The sequence below is a fragment of the Sabethes cyaneus genome, chromosome 3 (assembly GCF_943734655.1).
Source record: "Sabethes cyaneus chromosome 3, idSabCyanKW18_F2, whole genome shotgun sequence".
NCBI lineage: Eukaryota > Metazoa > Arthropoda > Insecta > Diptera > Culicidae > Sabethes > Sabethes cyaneus.
In genome coordinates this window covers 180,542,418-180,565,409 of record NC_071355.1, presented here as the reverse complement: position 1 = coordinate 180,565,409, position 22,992 = coordinate 180,542,418, and the positions used below count along the sequence as shown (strand labels likewise).

General features: G+C 38.3%; 1 protein-coding gene across 1 annotated transcript; it reads right to left on the bottom strand.

The window, feature by feature from the left end:
- Positions 1-1,015: 1,015 nt before the first annotated feature.
- On the bottom strand, positions 1,016-17,010 carry LOC128740469 (thioester-containing protein 1 allele R1-like). Its single transcript, XM_053836009.1, has 10 exons — positions 16,940-17,010; positions 16,687-16,879; positions 15,959-16,628; positions 15,258-15,904; positions 14,985-15,188; positions 3,560-3,602; positions 3,349-3,457; positions 1,425-3,285; positions 1,213-1,366; positions 1,016-1,149 (listed from the first exon to the last, which is right to left on the bottom strand). The coding sequence occupies exons 1-10, from the start codon at positions 17,008-17,010 to the stop codon at positions 1,082-1,084; spliced, it is 4,020 nt and encodes a 1,339-aa protein (XP_053691984.1). The 3' UTR covers positions 1,016-1,081.
- Positions 17,011-22,992: the final 5,982 nt, after the last annotated feature.

Sequence of the window (22,992 nt, the reverse complement as noted above, 5' to 3'; positions counted from 1 at the left end):
GGTTGAGCTTTCCAATGAAGTGTAAAATTTTTAGCGGCCATCTTGGGTCTTAAATGAAAATTGATTGACGCAAAAATGGCGAAAAAGATGAGTTTTTGACAAAATGTAATTTGGCGGCAAATCCAAGAAAGCCAACAAAAGTTTTTTCAGTTTTTATCGCCGGTATCCTGGTAGGATGATATTTAAAAATATTTTCTTTACTGGGTCGATGCGTAGAAGATTGCCCGATCGATTGGCGCAAAAATATTAAAATCGATCAGGACATTACTGAGTTATTAGCGCTCAAAACCTAACCATTTTTCGTGACGCATGCATTTCAAGATTTTTTGGAATAACTCCCTACGTTCTCGTAAGACGTTGTCCTACGTCAAAATCTGTAAAATCTTTTAAGACTGTAGGGATTGAGGACATAAATAATTGAAGTCTAAAGAGCCTGAAATGAAAAATAATGGAAATGAATAAAAGATAGGCAAAGCGAGAGAGAGAGAGAGAGCGAGAGAGAGATAGGAAAAGAGGTAACACGAAGGAAAAGAGGTAATGAGAAAGCAAAAGTTAAAGAGAAAACAGAGAGATAGAGATAGAGATAGAGATAGAGATAGAGATAGAGATAGAGATAGAGATAGAGATAGAGATAGAGATAGAGATAGAGATAGAGATAGAGATAGAGATAGAGATAGAGATAGAGATAGAGATAGAGATAGAGATAGAGATAGAGATAGAGATAGAGATAGAGATAGAGATAGAGATAGAGATAGAGATAGAGATAGAGATAGAGATAGAGATAGAGATAGAGATAGAGATAGAGATAGAGATAGAGATAGAGATAGAGATAGAGATAGAGATTTTTATTATGTAAAAACCCAAGAGCAAACTTTCTTAAAACACTGAGTCATTGCATGCATTGTAAAAGCATTTTGCGATATTCTCAATGTTAAGGTGAAACGAAAAACTGCAGGTAGCAATAGTTTTGTATAAGAATATAATTAAACATTTTACATTATACATTTTAATCCTATATCATGGAAAAAAATCGTTCGAAAATATGTGTTGATTTGCTGATTATATTTGTTTTTTGAGTTGATCAGTCATCGTCACAACTATCGCACACTGTTAGCTCCTTTCCATCGAAATGCGCTATGGCAACACGAGCTGCAATGGTATAAGAGTTACTTAATGCTACAATTGCGAAACGGATGCGGTGACTGTATTTACAGTTATCGTAGAAGTCAAATATCCTCACGGATCCGGGAACTTGCTGCAGAACATCCTTTTCTCGGAAACCCGTCACGTTCAAACATTGGTAGTGGATGGGAAGCGAATCGAAATACAGCAACAATGAGGTATCCCCGTGTTTGGTTGCAACTTTCTGAAAATAAATTTTCAATATAAACAAAATTTCGTATAAAAAGTTAATCGAATCGTACTCGAACTATCTCCGACGATTCCAACTCTTCAACCGAATCGTCCAAAGCGATATACCCACTGGGAAAAATGATTTCCATAAGAACCAGATCGGTTTCTTCGTATGCCTCTTTGGGTAAAAACTTGGCACAAACCCTTAGATCCAGGTAGTGCTGGCTTGCATCCAATGTTTCAACCGTTACAGCGAACCGAGGGCGCATATTCAAGATGTTGGAAAAATAGCTATACTCGAGCTCGAAAACCCCAATGCCAGTTCCGCTAATGATCACATCGATAGTTCGAATATCGTGAGGTAACATAAGCTTTTGAGGTGTAAGTGTTGTTAGTGGATTTATTGCAATTGTGGACTTTTGTGTTGGCCCATATTTTACTGTAACCTCGTAGGAGTTTCGGGAAGGGGACATTTTTTTGGCCCACTCGGACATAGCTTGCAGGCCAACGAAGGTTGTTTGCGGATTTTCGTATACACCATAATAGTACTGTTTGCTAGCTAACCAGTTAAAAATGGGTTCCAAATCTTGCAAATTACCAACACCGAGCATTGTTAATAAAGCATAGGCTGTGGTATCGATACTGACTGGTCCTGCTTCCCACCAGCGGAATGATTGTGCGTAGTCATTTTTGGATATTAGCAGCAACTCCTCAAAGGCGGCCTGCTTTCTGGTGTGATTTGCCAATTTTAGTGCATAAGCAACCAAAGAGAGTTTGAACATGGAGTCAAACTCGTTATAGTTAGTTGGCAGATAATTAACTCCTTTGGAAATTACAGTTTCGTATTTCCTAGCAACTTCCTGGTTTTCCAAAAAGGCAATCAAAACATATGCGGTTAGAGTTACTATGTTTCGATGATTCAGCTGCAGTACATTATTTTGCTTTTGCGGACACTCGTTGAAAGATCCGTCACTGTTTTGTTGCATCTGAAGCCAGTCGAAAGCCATCTCGATAACTTTATTATCCACTGTTATGAAACCCGAGGCTTGCTTCAGAGTTTTGACTACCAATGCTGTCAAGAAAACATTTCCAGAACTATCTTTATTTCCAGACAAACTAAATGATCCGTCATTTCGTTTGTACTTGAGCTGGTTTTGATATCCCATTTCTACATAGCGCTGAGCCATTTTTCTTGTGGACTCATCATAAGACTTAGTGTGAGCAATATTATCCAAGAGAACCACACTGGGAATCATTTGAATAATATTCTGCTCTCCATTGCCTGATGGTTGACTAATCTGATTGGCTAGATTCTTCACTTCTAGACTCGGCGAATTACCGTATACGGTGAAATTAATTTTCTCAGAACCTGCATCCAAATGTTGTGGAATTATCATTTTTATGTTCTTGAATTGTTGTGTTGAATTTTCAACTTGAATAAATCGTTTGATTGTATTCTGGTATGGCAAGCTCTCCGGAGTAATCCGAAGCAGTCGTTCAACCGAATCGGATCCTTCAGTTGCTGCAGCAATTACTTTCACCAGAATGTTACCCATCTTTTTGGGTTTAATGTAGAACTTCGTGCTTTTAGCTGAATTCGGAGGAACAACCACATTGATTGCTTGATAGCTGGCATCCTTTCGACCGTGATTGTCCACAAGTTCAAACTCTTGCCGAGTGTTTTTCAATGTCACACCAACATAGACCATTTCTTCTAGATAGTTGAACAAGCTAACCTCGATGACGGCGATCTCGCTCTTTTTGATCGAGTTTGGAAGATTCATCATGACGAAGAATGGTTTGAAAGTCTTGAGCGCAATCGGTGATTCTAGAATAGCGAGACCATTTTCGGGATGAAGTGCAAATGCGGTTATTTCCCAGCTGGTTAGTGTGTCCGGTGCATAGTCTCGCACGGTTAATTGGCCATTTGCTCTGTGTTTTTTGGAATTGATATAAGTTAGAACATCAATTATGATTGGATCTGCACTACTTTACCCAACTTGCTTGATGTCGTCCCACATCCATGATTCAGTAAAAATATTTCGCGGGGAAATATAACTATCTTCTTCGTCGATGTCGTAATTACCAAATCGGGATGTCAGTGCTAGATTAGTGATCAATGAAAAAAAACATTATTACAAACAGGCAGATTATTATTTGAATAATTTAGTGAAGATCATAATAAACATTCAATAATGATACGTACCGATGGGGCGCTGTGCGTCACTCAGTATGATCATGTCGTTGAGCTGAAAAGTAAAAATTTAGAATTGTATGATGGGTAATATCTTACACATTCATCTATTCGACAACGCTTTGTAGCCTTAACAGGAAACTAGCAATCATTAACTTTTCGTCGGAAATCCCACTTTCGGAAGCAGTTTTTGGACACAAAACAAGGATGCTGCATTTAAAAATGTATTCACTGCATTCTGCTTGCCAATCTGAACACACTGAATATATTTTAATGAACAGAACTTTTTTTCAAACAAACAAACTGCATTTGAAATTTGCAGATCCAATGACGACTAATTTCACCTTAAATCTATTGCAGCATTATTTGAAGAATGCGTTAAGTGAACTTCTGATAGTGTAGCTTTTACGAATATTTTTATCAATCTTTGTTGTTGAGAAATCCTGGAGTCCGGCCATAGAGGACTTCCCTCTAATTCTGTGTAATTTCTGTCTTATTTTCGTGCTATTTTGATATTCCTTTAGCATTTTTTCGCATAATTTTTCATGTTTTTGGAACTTGTTGCACGACTTTGGCTATTTTTGTGCAGTGTTTGTGCTATTTTTATTTCATTTTGGAGTAAAACTTATGTATCATTTGCCACTTATTTTTATATTTTGTTTATTTATGTGTGTCAACCGTGCGTGTCATATGAAGCACACTAGGCGTATGCCCCACCATTTTATGAGAAAATCAATGTAAAAAATTAATTCCTCAAGGTATACCAGGGAAGTATTGTGATTTTAATTTAATAGCCCAGTATTTTTGCGAAAAAAATATACCTGTATAACATTTAGGGTAAGCGTACCTTTAGTGGAGGTACCTAGTACCAAAAGTGGTAGTATTTGAATAAAATATGCCCTTAACCCTTTATAAGGCCGTGGCAATAAAATTGCCACCAACGAAAAATATTTGTTTTGCGTCTATAATGACATCAATATAATTATAGAAGCAAAATAAAAAATTTTTGTTGGTGGCAATATAGTTGCCACTGCCTTATAAAGGGTTAATGAGCAAAAATGCAATTATGCTTCCAATTAACATACATTTAATGTACACCTGGGTTATATGGTTCTTTTAAAATAAACATCTTTTGTTTTGTTTTGAAAAAATCTTTTTCAAAAAATAGTAGAAGCGTTCTGCTGGATTTGCTAAGATTTCCTGAGCCAGTTTGTATAAATTTTGGTTACAGTAATTAACTGTTTAATGAACTACCTCCATTAAAGGTACACGATGCCTCCAACGCAGGAACCGTACCTCCACTACTGGCAAACCAATGATATCAGCAAAAAATCTTTCTCATTAAAAATTTTTCACTGATTCGACCGTCATTTTCTAAAAGATTTAAAACATTTCCATCATATCGTTTGGTAAGGCATGTATTTTTGTTTTGACTTTACTGTATTCTGAGCAAAAATTTGACATTTTATTACTAAATGCGCTACTATACTGGTACGATAATCCTATTCCCAAATTGAATTTTAAGTTCAATTCAAGGAAATTTCATGTTTAATTTTAGTACCAATTTTAAGTTCAATTTGAAGTCCAATTTCAAGTCGAATTTCAAGTTCGATTCAATTCATTCATATATTGCATTCAAATTCAATTCAAATCCTGTTTTAATTGCAATTTCATGTCCCATTTCAAGTCTTATTTATCTGTAACTAGCTGACCCGACCAACTTCGTATTGCCTCAAATTAAAATGTGTAGTACATAAATCGAGAATCTGTCACAACCAAGAGTTTAGCAAGAGCAAGTTTCTGAGGAACTCAACCTTAGATAATTCATATTAGCAGTTATGTCACTATGAAAGCATGGGCAAATTACAAATTTTTCCTAAAGTAGAAAACACTCCCCCCGTTACTACGCCAGGTAAAGTAAAGCGGATAGTACTTAAATACTCGCCGTTATTGTATAACATTTCGCCGAATACCATTTCACGGAAAACCTTTTCGTGGAAAGTACCATTTCGATCCTCGAATGATCCTCTCCTTAAACGTTATCGCTCGTTCGGACCCAACTGAAGGAAAGTAATAGAGGTCAGTAGACCTAGGAAAACAAAAAAACCTAGACAGAACTGATTTCTCCGGGGGTTGCAGATAGTTTTAGGTGTTCTTGTTATTGTCTGTTATGTTTTATGAAAAATTTCCGTTTTGTTTGTGTGAGAGTCCTTGTTCCCCTACCACAGAGGTGAGGGGTCTCAAACCATCTTTAAAAAATTCTGCCTGCAAAATCCCCCGCATACCAAATTTATTTCATTTGCTTGCTTAGTTTTCTTGTTATGAAGAAGTTTGTATTTCATTTGTATGGGAGCCCCCCTCTTATAGGGGGAGGGGTCATAATTCCTCTCCTAAGGAGGGGAATGGTCTCAATTCACCATAGAAAAAAAAATTATCATCAAAAGCATGTCACATGCCAAATTTGGTTCCATTTGTTTGATTAGTTCTAGAGTTATGAGGAAATTTTTGTTTCATTTGTATGGAAACCCCCCTCCTAAAAAGGGGAGAGGTCCTAATTCATCATATAAAAAATTCTTGCCTCAAAAAACCTTCACATGCCAAATTTGGTTCCATTTGCTTAATTAGATCTCGAGTTATGAGAAAATTTGTATTTCATTTGTATGGGAGCCCCCCTCCTAAAATGGAGAGAGGTCCTAATTCATCATAGAAAAAATTCTTGCCTCCAAAAACTTTCACATGCTAAATTTGGTTCCATTTGATTGACTAGTTCTCGAGTTATGAGAAAATTTGTATTTCATTTGTATGGGATCCCGCCCTCCTAAAGGAAGGAGGGATCATAATTACCCTTTTAAAGAGGTGAGGGGTTTCAATGCACCATGGAAAAAAATTTCTTCTCCGATAATACCCATATGCCAAATTTTGTTCCATTTGCCTGATTAGTTCTCGAGTTATGTAGAAATTTGAATTTCATTTATATGGGAGCCCCTCCTCTTAGCGAAGGGAGAGGCCTCTTACCATCATAAGAACCTTCACCGGCCCCAAAAACCCTTACATGCAAATTTTTACGCCGGTCGGTTCAGTAGTTCCCCCCATAAATCCCCACATGCAAATTTTCATGTCGATCGGTACAGTAGTTTTCGGGTCTATAAAGAACATACCGACAGATAGACAGGCAGAAATCCATTTTTATAGGCCTAGATTTGTATGGGAGCCCCCCCTCTTAGTCGGGGGAGGGATCTCTAACCATAATAAGAACCTTCTGTTGCGGTAGAAACCGCAGGGCAGGCAACGCTGTCACTGTCACAAAGTGATGCCCGCGGGCAGTTCGATTTGATTTGCAACACCGCTAGCGGTGGTTGCCGAAAGCCGACGGAAGTGAAAAAAGTAAACAAAACGAACAGAAGAACTAAGTCGTTTAGCGCGTGGAAAGTAAAGTTCTGTAGAAAAACGCCCTACTAAAAGTTTATTTCCTAGTGAATATCTGTTTATATCACTAAATCTTTGTGGTTTATCTATCTACTTTGAAAGTTCTGTGAGTTAAATTAAAAATATTCTCTGTTGCTAATTAAAATAAATAAATAACACAAAATTTCATGCAGGTAAAAGACAGTGAGTGAAGATTTGCTCTTAAAAGTAATTTGTAAACCCGATTAGTTAAAAACAGAAATAGCAAGTAAGTCATTAAAAATATATTCCTAAATCTATCTACATACTAAATACAGTTAAAATTATGTACAGGCAGGCTATGTAATTGCCATTTGTGCAAAGAAAACGAATCCGATCTGCAAGAGGTAACCCGGATTGCGAAACTAAATTTGTAGGTTAAAACTAAACTTATAAAATAATGTTAAATACTATAGCAAAATATATATACAATTTCAGTTTTGATCAGTCCATTAAATATTGGCTGATTCTTCAAAGACTTAGTGACAGAAATCCTAACAAAATCAAAGAAATTTATGCCTCAAAGGGTGGATTCTGAAAATCGAGATTGCATGATGTGCAATGCTCCGAACATGATTTGCGACATGGTGCAGTGCGATAATTGTGAGATGTGGGCCCACTACTCGTGTGCTGGCGTTACGGAGGCGGTAATGGAGCAGGATTGGAACTGCATTACGTGCACAAATGCATTGCAGGTTCCAAAGACCAGAAAAGCTGCCAGAAACGGTGCCAAAAAGACGACTGGGCAGAAAGCGAAGAGCGATGCTGGATCCTCTGTCGGGTCCATTTCGGAGGGCGTTGGTACGCTGGAAGATTCTCTGAAAAAATTGGAAATGGAACAGCGCGCCAAGGAGAAGGCCTTCGAAGAAGAGATGGTTTTGCGTGAAAAACGTTTGCAGATGGAAAAAGTTCTTCATGAAAAACGTCAGAAAATGGAAAAAGCATTCCGCGAGAAACAACTGCAGCAAGAGCGTGAGCTTAAAGAGCGCCAGCTACAGGAGGAGCGCAAGATGCTGGAAAAGGAGTTGGCAGAGAAAGCCGCCTTTCAAGAACGGCGTAAGAAAATGTACGACGAGTTTCAGAAGGCAAAAGATGCCGTCGCTGAGCCGGCTGCCGATGAAGAGAAACACGTCGAAGTTGATGCCGAAGAGGAAAAGGAATCTTCCTTTAATAGGAAAGTTAAGTTTTGGTTGAAAAGGCAGACGGTCGGGAAAAATTCTTCGCCGACCAAAGCGAAGCAGGCTAACCAGATAGCATGTTCGCTGAAGCAGGTGGTAGAGAATATTTCGTACCAGCAAGAAGAGGAAGAAGAAGCGAATGAAAGTGACGATGAAGAAGAAGGCAGTAGCGGTGACGTCCGAGAAGAAAATGAAGAAGAAAGCAGCGATGATCAAGAGGAAAACGAAAAAGATGATGAAAAGTTCCAGCTGTCTGAAAAGAGAGGAAGTTACTCGCTCGCTTGCTAGCCGGCAAGAAACGGAAAAAGTCGTCGATGCAGAAGCTGCAGCCATCGGAGAAAAGGAAACAGCAGCAGCAACAAGTGACAAATAAGCAGCGATCCCAACAGAAAAACTTGCCGGAGCAAGTTCGCACGGTCGTGCCGAAGCTGTCAAAGGAACAGATTGCTGCACGGCAAGCCCTCTCCAAAAACCTTCCAATGTTTAAAGGTGAACCGGAGTTGTGGCCTATTTTTATAAGCAGCTACGAATACACCACACAGGCGTGTGGATTTTCGAACTTGGAAAATCTAAAGCGGTTGCAGGATAGTCTTCAGGGCAGCGCGCAGGAAGCTGTAAGGAGCCGTCTCGTTCTTCCGGAATCTGTTCCCGACGTTATCAACGATCTTCGACGACTCTTCGGGAAACCGGAAAAGCTACTCAAGACTCTATTGACGAAAGTCCGCGGCGCACAAGCTCTGAGAGCTGATCGGCTTGAAACGTTCATCCAGTTCGGAATAACGGTGAAACAGCTCTGCGATCACCTCGAGGCAGCTCGCATGTCGGATCATCTCAGTAATCCGATGTTGGTGAATGAACTGGTGGACAAACTTCCGGCTACTTACAAGTTGGACTGGGTCCGACACAAACGGGGAAAAATAGGAAAGCCGCTACGGGTCTTCACGGACTTTATGAAGAACATCGTTTCCGATGTGTCGGAAGTTTCCGAGTTTTCTGCGTTCGGCTTGAGTGAAGCTCCATTTTTCGGAAAAGGAAACCCAAGCAGAAAGGAGTTCGTAAATGTTCACAATTCTGTCTTGAGCAAAATTGAGTCTCCGGCGGAAATAAAGGTGCTCAAGCCATGCTAGGTCTGCAAGCGGACCGACCACAAGTTGCGATTCTGCGATGATTTTAAAAAGCTTAGTATCGCAGATCGATTGAAGACGGTGGAACAAAATAGGCTCTGCCCGCTGTGTTTAAACAACCACGGCAAAAGTCGCTGTAACTTTAAAGTTCGCTGTAACGTGGTTCGGTGTTAAGGCGAACATCACCCTCTGCTGCATCGTGCCGAACCAGCTGTCCAATTACTAAACGTTGAATGCCATACCCACGCAAGTTTGAATCGAACCGTTATTTTTCGTATGGTACCGGTCACACTCTATTTTCGAAACTATGCGATGGACGTGCTAGCCTTTCTGGACGAAGGGTCGTCCACTACGCTTGTGGAAGAGGTTATCGTCAACGAGTTGAACGCGGAAGGTGTTAACGAGCCTCTAGTCGTTACGTGGACGGGTAACGTGAATCGCCATGAGAATCGGTCGAAGAAATTTGATCTCAAGCTTTCAGCCAGAGGATCCCGAGAAATGCTGACATTGAAGAACGCTCGTTCGGTGGCAACGTTGAAGTTGCCGAGTCAGGCCATGTCGTACGAGGAGATCACGGATCGCTACTCGCATCTGAAGGACTTGCCGGTGATGAGTTACGCGTTGGAGGAACCTCGCATAATTATCGGCTTAGATAACCTGCACGTGTTCGCCCCAGTGGAAACCCGCGTAGGTGAACCTGGTCGACCGATCGCCGTGAGGTCGAAGCTAGGGTGGACCATTTACGGACCGGAAAATTGCACTGCGGTTGCTGAGAGTTTCGTCAACATTCATTCCGTTGAACCAATAATCCACGAGGACCTTCATGAGATGCGACGAATGCGACGACGGTATTTATTGGAGGACACCGGCACTTTCTGCAATGCGGAATTAGCATCGGCGAAAAATCTACGCGCTTGTGAGATTCTGCAAGCGGCGACGACGCGGATCGGCGACAGATTCGAGACAGGTGTACTGCGGCGTGAAAACAAAAAGTGGTACCCAAACAGTTATTCGATGGTGGTCCGGCGGATAAAAGCGCGTGGAAAGGTCGCCAACTTTACAAAGGAGTTTACACCAGCGTCGAATACGGAAGGTAAAAAGCGCTACGTAGACTACTATGACGGTAGCGCGGTCTCCATCGACGGTAAGATAAGGTTGGCGAACGAGGAGAAATGTATTTTCTCTCGAGAAGGCTTTCGGATCAGAAACAGTGTGTCCAACTCCCAGCAGCTTCTGGAAGCGATGAGCGAGCAGAAGATAACTCCTGTTGTACACTTTAGGGACAAGAACACGCAAACCGAGCAAGTTCTGGAAATCCTGTGGAAGCCTGGAGAAGATATATTCATGTTTTCGACTGCTGGACGAGAGGAGTTCCAACCGGTTCTGCAAGGCGTTGAACGGCCAACCAAAAGAATCATGTTGAGCTGCGTCTGGACGATGTTCGACCCGCAAGGTTTACTGTCTCCGTTTGCTGTTTTCCGTCGCACGCTAGTTCAAGATTCTTGGAGAACTGGCTGCGACTTGGACGAGGATAACGACGATGAATCGTTCCAGAAATGGATCCGTTGGACGAAAGTGCTGTCGATGACTAAAGAAATCAGAACTCGTGGGAATTACTTCGGAAATGCCGAAATCGACCAGGTCAAAGACCTCCAGTATTATCGAGCGGTGGTAGGAGATACAGGCTGGTGTGTATTGGTAAATGGACGAGTTAAGGTGATTCCGCTGAAACCGATATCAGCTGCGAGATTTGAGCCGCAGTCGGCAGTGCTACGGGCCAGGATAGCTTCTACGGTACGAGACGATTACTTGTTAAAGATCAAGCAGCAGTTCGTCTGGACGGACTCGACGATTGTGCTCTCGTGGATCACGTCAGATCAACACACGAAGGCGGGTGAGTTAGTCTACATCGTTGATGGTGATGGGCAGAAATGCTGGGTGCGAGAAGTCTTTCGGGAGCCGATAGTTGCTGGAGATGAAAGAGTACGCCAAGCCTGGGTTCATACCCACAGTGGAGTGCTGAAAGGAGCGACAGCGAAGCTTGCGGTGCTAGAGATTAGTGAAGGTGACGCTGGACCGGATGTACTCACCGGACCAGGTTCACGGGCCGGGGCATGTTGCGGTAGAAACCGCAGGGCAGGCAACGCTGTCACTGTCACAAAGTAATGCCCGCGGGCAGTTCGATTTGATTTGCAACACCGCTAGCGGTGGTTGCCGAAAGCCGACGGAAGTGAAAAAAGTAAACAAAACGAACAGAAGAACTAAGTCGTTTAGCGCGTGGAAAGTAAAGTTCTGTAGAAAAACGCCCTACTAAAAGTTTATTTCCTAGTGAATATCTGTTTATATCACTAAATCTTTGTGGTTTATCTATCTACTTTGAAAGTTCTGTGAGTTAAATTAAAAATATTCTCTGTTGCTAATTAAAATAAATAAATAACACAAAATTTCATGCAGGTAAAAGACAGTGAGTGAAGATTTGCTCTTAAAAGTAATTTGTAAACCCGATTAGTTAAAAACAGAAATAGCAAGTAAGTCATTAAAAATATATTCCTAAATCTATCTACATACTAAATACAGTTAAAATTATGTACAGGCAGGCTATGTAATTGCCATTTGTGCAAAGAAAACGAATCCGATCTGCAAGAGGTAACCCGGATTGCGAAACTAAATTTGTAGGTTAAAACTAAACTTATAAAATAATGTTAAATACTATAGCAAAATATATATACAATTTCAGTTTTGATCAGTCCATTAAATATTGGCTGATTCTTCAAAGACTTAGTGACAGAAATCCTAACACCTTCCATTGCACCAAAAACTCCTACATGCAAATTTTCCCGCCGATCGGTTCAGTAGTTTTCGATTCTATAAGGAACATACGGACAGACAGACAGAAATCCATTTTTATAGGTATAGAAGATTTGATGTCCATACTCAAATCTAATTTTGAGTTCAACAGAAGGTCCAAATTGCAGTTTTTCAATTTCCAGTCGAAATACAAGTCCAAGTACAAGTCTGAACCCAAGTTTAACTTGAAATCCAAATCCTAATGTATTTTCAAGTCCACTGCGGTGCAGAGGAATTTAGTGTAAAAAATCCCTTCGGAGTTTTGGCTATTTTTATATTGCTTTTTGTTTTGTTTTTGTGGTTTTCCATTTAGCAGATGTAGGGGAATTGTGTATAATGTGCCCCCCTAAGAATAAATGGATATATCTCTGTCATGCTTCCCCAAATTAACGTGAAAACTACGAGTATATGTTGGTATTTAAGCTGACAACCAATTGCAATTGTTTATTTCATTTAGTATTGTGGAATAAATATGCTAGGAATTATTTAATAAAAGCACCTAAATGTTGTGTTTCTCGTCTGCGCGGGGTAAAATGCCCCACCTGCGGTGTAATATGCCCAATGCGGTAATTTGAGTATTTCTTCCAGTGACAGACCAATTCTATTTTGTAGAAAGTAAAACTATTTTGTTTGTTTTCAAAATATCGTATCTTTATATAAAATAAACCTAGTTTTGGCCTTGTGGTGCACTTTTTCTTTTCTGCATGGGGCACATTATACTGCAGCTGAGGCATTTTGCACCGCGTAGTTGAATTACCTGGAATTTGGACGTTGATAATAAATTATTCCCACCACGGTTACTCTGCAATACTAATGGAATTAAATAATAGCAATTGACTTGAACTTAGATCTGTTTCCTATGTTTATAGCCACATTTGCAAGGGGGGCAAATTGCACCACCGCAAGTGGGGCATATTGGCCTGCTTTTACTTATTTGAAAAAATATTAATGCTAAAGCAAATCAAGCGTTTCATACCGTCATTTTTGGCAGAGATGTCTTTTTGAAGTTCACTTTACGCAATCGAATCGCAACAACCGGTTATTTACAGATTTTGACGAGAAAATAGCTTATATAAAAGACGCCAAAAGTTACATCGGAAGCTGTTCAAACACAAATTTATTTTTGTTTTGTTTTTACAGCATGTGACAACTGTCATACTTGCATAGTAAGCTAGTTCCATCAAATACTATGGATTCTGGGTGGTTGTGCATTTTAATTCCGCTTGATTAGGGAAAAACGAAGGTAGGGCACATTGGCCAGGGGGGGCACGTTATACACAATTCCCCTAATATTTTTTAATTTAGGTTTTTCTTGTTTCATGGTTACGTTATTTTTTAATTATTTTCTGTACCATTGTGTATCACTTTTGTATAATATTTTTTGTCATTATTGTTATTTTTTGTCATTATTGTAACGTTTATATATAATTTTCATTTGTATTTGTATGTCAATTGTGTGTCATTTTTATTATTCCTGTGTTATTTTTGATCGGTTTTATGCTATTCGGTTTCATTTTTGTATGTTATTTTGCTCAATATTTCGTCTATAAGCATCTTAATAGAATCTATTGATTGAGGAAGTTGGCATTTTTAAGTATTCAGATTTGGTTGATACGTTTTTCGTACCTGAACTGTCATGAAGTTCAAAACATTTTTATTTTTCCCAATATTTCAAGAAAAAAAATATTTGGAGAATTATTTTAATATTTTTGCTGGATTGTTGAGAAATCTTTTTTAAACGTTCATAAGAAAATATTTTTTTGCGATTATTGGTTCAACGTTCAAGGCTTATAAACAGGCTTTTGCCGCGCTCTGAAAATATTCTCTCTGGCATGCGGAGCAAATAGTCTCTAGGTTTCGTGTATGAATAAAAGACTAGCTCTGCTTGTAGTTATGCTCTATCTGAGCAAGATGAATTGTTGTAACGGTATTCGACATCATTCGGAGGCATTCAAAATGGTTGACCAGAAAATGAAAACACGCTGGGACTTGGTCGCTGAGAGAAGAAGATTTCTCTCTCTCTCTCTCTCTCTCTCTCTCTCTCTCTCTCTCTCTGTCTCTTTCTTTCTTCATAAATAAGATGAGTAAATAAAGATCTGTTTATAAATTTTTGCAATTGTAAGTATTGTAAGTGATGTCCGCGAAAATGTGAATATAAAATTAAAAATTGTATCAAATCAAAATTTAAACAAATGTATTCCAAGTTGCTTGAGTCACATTGAGGGAAGCTTGGGATGCCGAAGGGAAGAAACATTTTTACTTTCCACAACTTTCTCGCATATTTCATCCGCCCGAATTCTCCATATTTTTATCGCAACATATCGTAACAACGGGTGAACGTCTGACCAAACTGCTTGGAATTTGGCAGATGGACATTGCTCACGCATACTAGGTAGTCCAAATCGGACGAAACCTAGGTACTGGAAATGTATCTGATGGAGTATATACTTTGGTATCGTTGTCCCTAGTCTTTCAATCGGTCAATCCCAAAGTCCAGCAGGTTCTTGATGGTTAGACTAGTATCACTCACAATACCGTCCACGATGCCCCTGCGCAAAAACTATCAAACATCATCTTCTTTTGCCTATTTGTGATGTGAAACAGTATTAAATGTGCGTTAGGGTGGACTTTTGGCATCTTGGTTACGACTGTACTTTTAGTTATATCAACTTGCTAATGACTCAAATTACTCATATAGCAATTACCTCAATTGCTGTAATAACAAGCGTTGTAATAACTAGTAGGGTGCATAATATTCAGTCAGGTTCACAGAAATATTTGCGTTGCGTTCAATATTTTTACTTTAGCAGGAGCTTTGTACCTTTTCTAAGTTTTATAACTTACCTGTGAATCATCATCGGCTTCCTCGGCGTCCGTATTACTCAGCTGTTCAAATACCAGTTGCGGTGTAAGTATGCCGTCTCGGTTCAGCAGCAGTGCTCGTTTGTCAATCGCTAGCAGTCCAACTAATGAGTTGGGCTTTGATTGAATCGTTAATTCAACTTTTTGACCGGGCTTTACTTGATGTTCTGTTGCGGTCATTTCGATCTAAAAAGTTCAGTCCGTGTGTGATGATAGTTTTAGTACTAGCAAATTTAATTTTGTAATTTTAATTACCGTATTAGGCAGAGCATGCAACCGCATGGAAACACTGTCGGTGAGAAGGAATCCGTTTTGGATTGAGTAGACATGTATGGTTAGTTCCGGAATCATTTCTGGTTCCACCGGAATATCGAACGTTACCATTGTGTTTCCTTGTGAATCGATTCTTCCTACTTGATTGATTTTATGCATTGTAGAAATTTGATAAACTAACGGACCAAGTGGCGATGCAGATTGGACTTGTATGGATATTGGTTTGCCAACCGCTGGCTTGCGGTCAAGTATGGAAACTTGGAACATTTGTAAACTATTTGCCGGATCCTTTTCGAGGAAGAACAACTGGTTACTTTCTTTGTAAATAACGGTTAGTTCGGCAGTCGTAGCTTGATAAGGAATATCAAGAATAAGTAAGCTTGTTTCATCATCAGCTGGACTTGGATTCAAGAAAACAGTATCAGTAAAGTTGTTAGGTCCGTTAAAGTCGACACTTATTATCATTTGATGTCCCACATGAGACGATAACATCTCTCCGAGATGATTACTGATCGAAATCCAACAAATGTACGTTTTGCCCGGTATGAAATACTTGGATGATTTTTTCATGTGTATTTGATAGAGTGTTTCAAAAATAGGAAACGTACTGGTTGCATTGAATGTTCTCTCTAAAAATAAATTCGGTTAGTGACTGACAATGAGTGTAGAAGTATAGTACAAACTTGTATGTTTCTCCTTCAAGATGACATCTACTTGAATGAACTTGCGAGATCTTTCAACTGACTGAGCGAGTACAGTCGGCACGTCAAAACTGACAGTTGTGCGACCGTTGATCTTAGAAATTACGTTGCTTGTTCGAAGTCCTTCTACACTAACGATTAGATCTCCTTTCATAGGTTTTCCAAAAGTGTACCAAGCATCAATTTCCACCGTAAAAGTTTTATCATCGAACGTGATCACTTTGGGAGTGTTGATTCTTATTTCGTGATTCGGTAGAGTGTACTCCTCAACTGGAAACACTCGTGAGTAGCTTTCGTCGCGAACTTCTGCTGTGAGGGTCCAGTTTCCAACATTCGGCTCATTGGCGATCTCCAGCTCGGATTGGAAAATTCCTTTGCGAAGGGTCGCCGATCGCCACACTTTGATTTCATTCTGTTCTGGATCGAAGAGCGTAACTCGAATATTCTGTAGGTTACTCAGCGGTCTTGTTTGATGGTCCAAAACTAGAATACGGAATTTTACTATGTTTCCCGGTCTGTAGATTGGTTTATCTGTTTGAATCAGCACTAGATCTTTGCTTTTCCGGTAGGTAAGATCGATGGTTCTATTGATAACAGTTCCGGATAGGGAGCGTATCGTTAAATTGTAATCTCCGGATTCCAAATGCGTAGTCTATTCTAGAAAATAGAGTTTTTAGAAATAACAGTGCTACAGAACTTGAAATATTTACATTAAATTCAAGTAGCCTCGTTTCATTCGATTTAAATTGCACTTGCTGTTCTGTTTTAAAAGGTTTGTCTTGATCAGAAACACCTTTGATTGAAAGTTGCAACTTGGGCGGGTCACTGAGATCAAACGTTGAAACAGATAATTGATATTGGTGGCCCGAGTTGATGACGTTTGGTGCTAATATGGCATAGTGGCTAGAATGATACAAATTATTTGCAAAACATATAATAAAAATAACTTTTAGTTTCATTTACCCAGTACCGTGTGCTGGATCAATGCTAATAATTGATAACAGTGCAAGCCAAACAGTAAATTCACTTTTCATGTTGCTTTGGATGGTAAACAATTCGCACTGTCCGGATTTCAGCTCAGCAAGAGAAGAAGGAACTTGATTTTGCACAGACAGAGTTGCATTTGTTGCTCACGCCGGTTCGCTGTAAGTCTGACTGATTTCCTTAATTTAGCACTGGTCGCAGTAAAGAAACGGTCAAAGTGAAGCTGATTTCGTGCTGACATGAGTTGTGCTAATCTCTCGATGGAAGGGAATCCCCAGAAATGATACAGATAGTCATGGTTTAAGAAACCTTTATTTCTGTTCTATATTGAGCATAGCCAACTACAGTAAGAAACCCGTTCAAAAAGAATCTGAGTCACACTCGTAGAGATCTCCAGAGGAATTTTTTTCTTTGTTTACAATCTCGCAACGTTTCGAAAGTACTCATGGTATATTTTTTGGAAAGAAACTTAAAAATAAAATTTAAAAGAACAAATTCAAAGAAGTACCGTTTTATTATTCACAATTTTACTGAAGACCTTCACTAATAACACTTTCATTAGACAAGTGTCAAATACTCTCATCAAACTGGTCTTGCTTCGAGGTAAATGTGCTCAATAATTTACCAAAACGAAACGAAACCATTTCACACAGTGCAGTGATAGCTTTCTCCTGTGAAAATATAAATACTTATGTTCGAAAACCAGCTGCCAGTGTGGGAATCCCCTTTTCAATTTTGATTAGATGATGACATTCCCGTGTATTGCGCCCGATCGAACGAACGCTAATGGATCGAAGGGGGATTTCGGAATCATCTCAATCTTCTCTGTCTCTGTCGACGTTGCGTTGCGTTCGGTTTGGTTGGGGGGGTGACACAATGGATTACCACACAGCCTTTGGCTCGCGCCATAAAACCTCTTCTCGTTTCAAGGAGCAATTGGAAAACGTCAAATAGTTGATAGCTTTTGGAAAAGAATTGCTTTGAGATTCACTTTTCGCATTTTTTTCTTCTTTCGTCCTGCTTCTCAGAAAAAACGAACAACTTGTTCGCCGCTAAAACGATCCAAATTGAAATTGAGCTTCTGCTTGTCAATTCCCTCTGCGAGGAAAGTTACTTTCGGATGAAAATTGAACCAAAGCGCGTAACATCATTCCAATTGAGGGGAGTAAAATACACACGCGTTTCATTCTATTAGTTGGGATGAGAACAGCCAGGCGTTGAAAGTAATTTCGCAAGGAGATTTACGATTACGTTAAATTTATGAAGCTTTCCATTTGCAGATGTGCGCGGTTTTCCATTTGAGGGGCTCTATAATAATGAATCTAATCAAATGAGGTACAAGATTGGTACAGTCCACCGGGAAAGAGACAATTTAGACTACTGCCGCTCACGGGAAAAGCAGTAGAGAAGACATCCGCAATGGAGAAACTTATATCGTTATCGTAAATGCCAGTTTCAATTAAACTTGATCGTACACAATAACTTTTTTTTTGATTTGGCAAAGCGGGCAGCGGAATGTTGTTTAAGCATATAATATTTACTATTGCTCAAGTTGAAATAAATATAAACTTCTGTTAAATGTGCGAGAGGTGGAGGATTGCGCATGAATTTATTATTTGTGTTTTGATAATTTTTTTTAAAGCAATCTAAAGTGCTATAAACGTAATTTTGAAACGCATCCCATTTCTTTAAACACCATCTACAAAATACCAGTATTACTAGAGTGGTTCATCTACTTTGGACAGGCGTCGCGCCTGAACTTGATTTGGTTTTCGCTTTTAAATTATTAGTAAAAATGCTTAAAACGCATATATTTTTGCCCGAATCTCGAAATCGGAAGGATAAAAACTTTATAAAATATGTGTAATGGCCTTATTTTCCCAGAAATGTCCACTTATCACATAAATATCGACCTATTTAGTTGAAAACTCCGCACCTTCGGGTACAATTGGATTAAAAATCAAACTTGAAATTGGACCTGCAAATAGATTTTGAACTGAACTAGAAATTAGAGTTGAAAATCTACTTGACATAGGACATTAAATTAGATGTTTATTTGGGCTAATTTGGACCTGAAGCTTTACTTTTACTTATTGGACTGTAAATTGGGAAATTTTTCGAATTGGATTCGAAATTAAAGTATCAATTTGACTTAAAATCGGATTTTAAATTAAGCATAAAATTAAACTTGTTGAAATTGACTTTGACATTAGTAAGTAAATAAGACTTCAGTTTGGACTAATATAAACTTGAAGCTCTACTTCAAACCGGACATGCACATGAAATTAAACACAAAGGTTAACTTGAAATTGAAATTCACAGTTTTCGCCTTTATGCACTAACACGTTTTACCTCCTTTTTGGTTGGTTTTGCTTTTTTTTTTGTTTTCCAGTCCTATTTTTTCACTTGTCATTTCGTTTCTCCTTTTCTGTACCGTTTTCTTGGTTTTTGCTATCATTTTCCTAATGTGTTTCCTCTTTTTCTCGTTTTCTGTCCTGTATTTCCTGTTTCTTTGTGAGGTTTTTCTTCGTTTCTTGTCCTTTTTATTATTATTTATTGTCCCGTTTTTCCTCATGTTTTTCACTTATTTTTCGTTTTGTTTTTTCCTGTTTTCCGTCTAATCACTTTTCTTTTCTTTGTTTTGTGTTCAGTTTTCGTCTCTTTCATTTTTTTGTATCTTTTCCTTTTCATTTTTCGCCTTTGCCTGTTCCGTTTTTCCTCTTTTTCTGTCTGCTGTTCAATTTTTTTCTGTTCTCTTTCTCTTCTTTTTCCCTTTTCTCGCCTTTTTCCTGAGTCTTGAATTTATTCTGTCCTGTTCTGGTCTTTTTTCTTCCGGTTTTCATCCTGTTTCCTGACCCGTTTTCTTCTTTTTTTGTCATTTTCTGTCTAGTTTAGACTTTTTTTGTCCCGTTTTTCATCTTATTTATTTTTTCAGTCCCTTTATTTCCCGTTTTTTGCTTTTGTCTGTTTCGTTCTTTCTTTTATCATGTTCTTTTTGGTTTCCGTTTTATCCTTTTTGTATTCCTTTTTAATTTTTTCCTGTCCATTTTTTTCTTGACCTGCCCCATTTTTCCTCTTTATCTGTTCTTGTTTTTCCATTTTCTTGCTTCCATGTTTTCTCCTTTTCTTTTCTCTTTTTTTATCCTGGTTTTATTGCTTTTCCGTCTAGTTTCTTTTCTTCGCTTTCTTAATGGTTTTCATTCATTGCTCACAGTTTTCTTGTGGATCCTCCGTTCGTCATGTTTTTCTGCTCATTCTCCTCGCTTTCTCATTCTTCAAGAGAAAAATCTGTTTCTTCTTTTCTTTGCTTTTTATGTCCCGTTTACGGTCCCTTTCTGTCACATTTTTTCTTTTGACTGAAAAGTCCGGACTTTCTGGTGGAATTGAATTTAAAATCAAACCTGAAATTGAAGAAAAGAAAACTTTTTCTCGATTATTCCACTAAGACGCTCCAAAAACTTTAGTCCAAAATCAAAGTTTAAGTTGGGTTAGATATTAGACTTGGATCTGGTCTAGAAATAAGAGTTGAAATCAACATGATTAGTACCATAATGCTATACAATTCTGTGACGAAAATCGTATGTGAATCAGTTACTGTCATTTTGTACGAATAAATGTAAACTAGGGTGCGCTTTATTAAGCTTTATGTACGATTTCGAGTTTGTTCAGCGATATTTAAGATGATTTTCACACATTATTATACGATTTGTGGTTTGCTAGGTACTTCATATTGATATGGAAATTGGGCTTAAAATTGAATTTGAAATTGTAGTTAAATTTAGAGTAATCTGGATTTTAAGTTTCACTTGGAATTATACATGAAAAAAGTTATTTAAAACAGAATTAGAAATTTTTAATCGAAACTGGACTTGAAATTTTATTGAATTGAACTTTGAATTGAATTAAATTTGAAATTAGATTTGCAATTAAAGTTGAAATTTGACTTCAAATTAAGCTCAAAATTGAACTTGAATGCAACTTGATATTGGAAATTGAAGTTTTACTTTAAATCGGATTTGCACATGAAACTAGGCACGAAGATAAACTTGAAATTAGAATTTATATTTTTCGTCTTATACTCCCATATGTTTTACATCCTTTCTATTCCGTTTTTTCTCTTTTTCAGTCATCCTTTTCCGCTTTTAGTTTTATTTTTTGCTCCTATTCCGTAGAGTTTTCTAGATTTTAGCTTTCACTTTACTTCTTTTTTTCTTTTTTTCTTTAGATTATAGTCACTTTAACCAGTTTTTGGTCATTCGTGACCTCTGCGGGGTTGGGATTTGAATTCGGGTCCTCGGCGTGAGAGGTGTGAACGCTAACCACTACGCCGGGACTGACCTCTCCTTTTTTCTTTTTTCCTTTTCTCCTCTTTTTGATGCCCTATTTTACCATTTTTTGTCACTTTAGGTTTCTGCTCTCTTTTTTTTCACTTTTCTTTTGGGGTTTTCTTTGTTTTTTTGTCTTTTTTCTGTCTCATTTTATCTCTCTCTCCTCCCGCTATTCTTCTTTTCCCTTTTGTTTCCTGCTCCCTTTTCCGTTCTCTGATTTTTCCCGTATTCTCTCTGTCTCTCTCTCCCTCTCTCTCTCTTTCTTGTTGTTTTTCTGTCCGTCGTTTCCCTTTTTAATTTTTCTTTTCTTTTCCCGTTTCTCGTCCTTTTTCTGAGTCCTGAATTTCCTCTGTTCTGGCTTTCGTTTTTATCCTCTGTTTTTTTGTTTGTCATTACATGCGGCACGCGTCGGATTGGCTTTGCACCACGTCTTCACAAGATTTGCAGTGTGGGCTGGAGTTCCATCCTGTTGAAAGCCGTAATCTTCTCCACCATACTTTCCCCGAACGTGAGGTATCAAGTTTTGTTCTAAGACCATTTCTAGATAGTATTTTGCATTAACTTTCACACCCTTGTCAATAAATAATAGTTTCCCTTTCTTTGAAATGGCTCCCCATACCATGACCGTTGATGAATTTTGGTGTAGTGGTACATTCCGTTTGTGCTTTGGAACGTTCATGATCGAAACCAACCACAAACAATCATTATGAGCATGATGCGGTGTTTGAAGAAGAAACAACTTCTCATCAGAATAGATCACTTCTGTAATACCGTGCTGATAAAGCAGCAGTTTGCATCTTTTCTGCCGTTTCCGTAAATCCGTTTAACAATTTATTTATTAGCAACGACCGTAGCTCAAACTCTGGTACGTGTACACCGAACGAGACACAATATGAAAATGAAACTACGTTAAGTAAGACTTAAGTCATGATGCCACACACACATGGTCTTAGTTTGATTGTATTAATTGTATATGCCGCTGCAAGCATAAAATGATTTTTGCTCGAATATATATGTGTCGCACTGTAGATCCGTTGGTAATCCATCTTCGAATATGCTAAGAAAATTTACTAACATTTTCATTTTCATCTCAAATGTTTTTCTCACTTGAATGTAAGTTTCTTTGCTTCAATCTGAATCTGTGCGGAAAAAAGGTTATCATAACTTTTTAATAGGGTTTCAACTGATTTGAATCACCTCACATTAAATTTCATTAACGATTTCTTATCGCCTAATTAATTGACCAGCTTGACAAATAAGAGTAACTTCTATTATAAAAAAAAATCTGTTGCTATAATTCTTTTTCGTTATGTATGTAAATCTTCTTATTCCATAAAGGCTACTTTTATGAAAAAAAAAACAAGATTTATAACTGTTTTATGAAAAGTTGTGTCTATTTTTATCAATTTCAACCTTCAGTTTTAAAACTGGATCAATGGAAGTCAGATCAACTATCTAGCATCATGTTGGTTATATCCGGACAAGTGTTGAAGACTTCCGGGAACACCCAGACTTGTGGCCAGTTTCGTCCGTTAACAAAAACGTATCGTGTGACACCACAAATCACACTAGAATTCAAAAACTACATCAATTTAAGCCAAATCTGCTATCTACGGTCACGTTGGTCATATCTGGATATGTTCAGGGATGTTTCCGCTGATTTTAACTTATTAAATAGGACCCAACAAAAAATCTTTTATCTTA

Excerpts from the sequence above, each read along its gene's own strand:
- LOC128740469 (XM_053836009.1), bottom strand. The coding sequence starts at position 17,010 with ATGAAAAGTGAATTTACTGTTTGGCTTGCACTGTTATCAATTATTAGC. Across the intron at positions 16,629-16,686 it reads CGAGGCTACTTGAATTTAAT|ACTACGCATTTGGAATCCGG; the intron begins GTAAATATTTCA and ends TTTCTAGAATAG. Across the intron at positions 1,150-1,212 it reads ATTTGACTTCTACGATAACT|CTCGTGTTGCCATAGCGCAT; the intron begins GTAAATACAGTC and ends ATACCATTGCAG.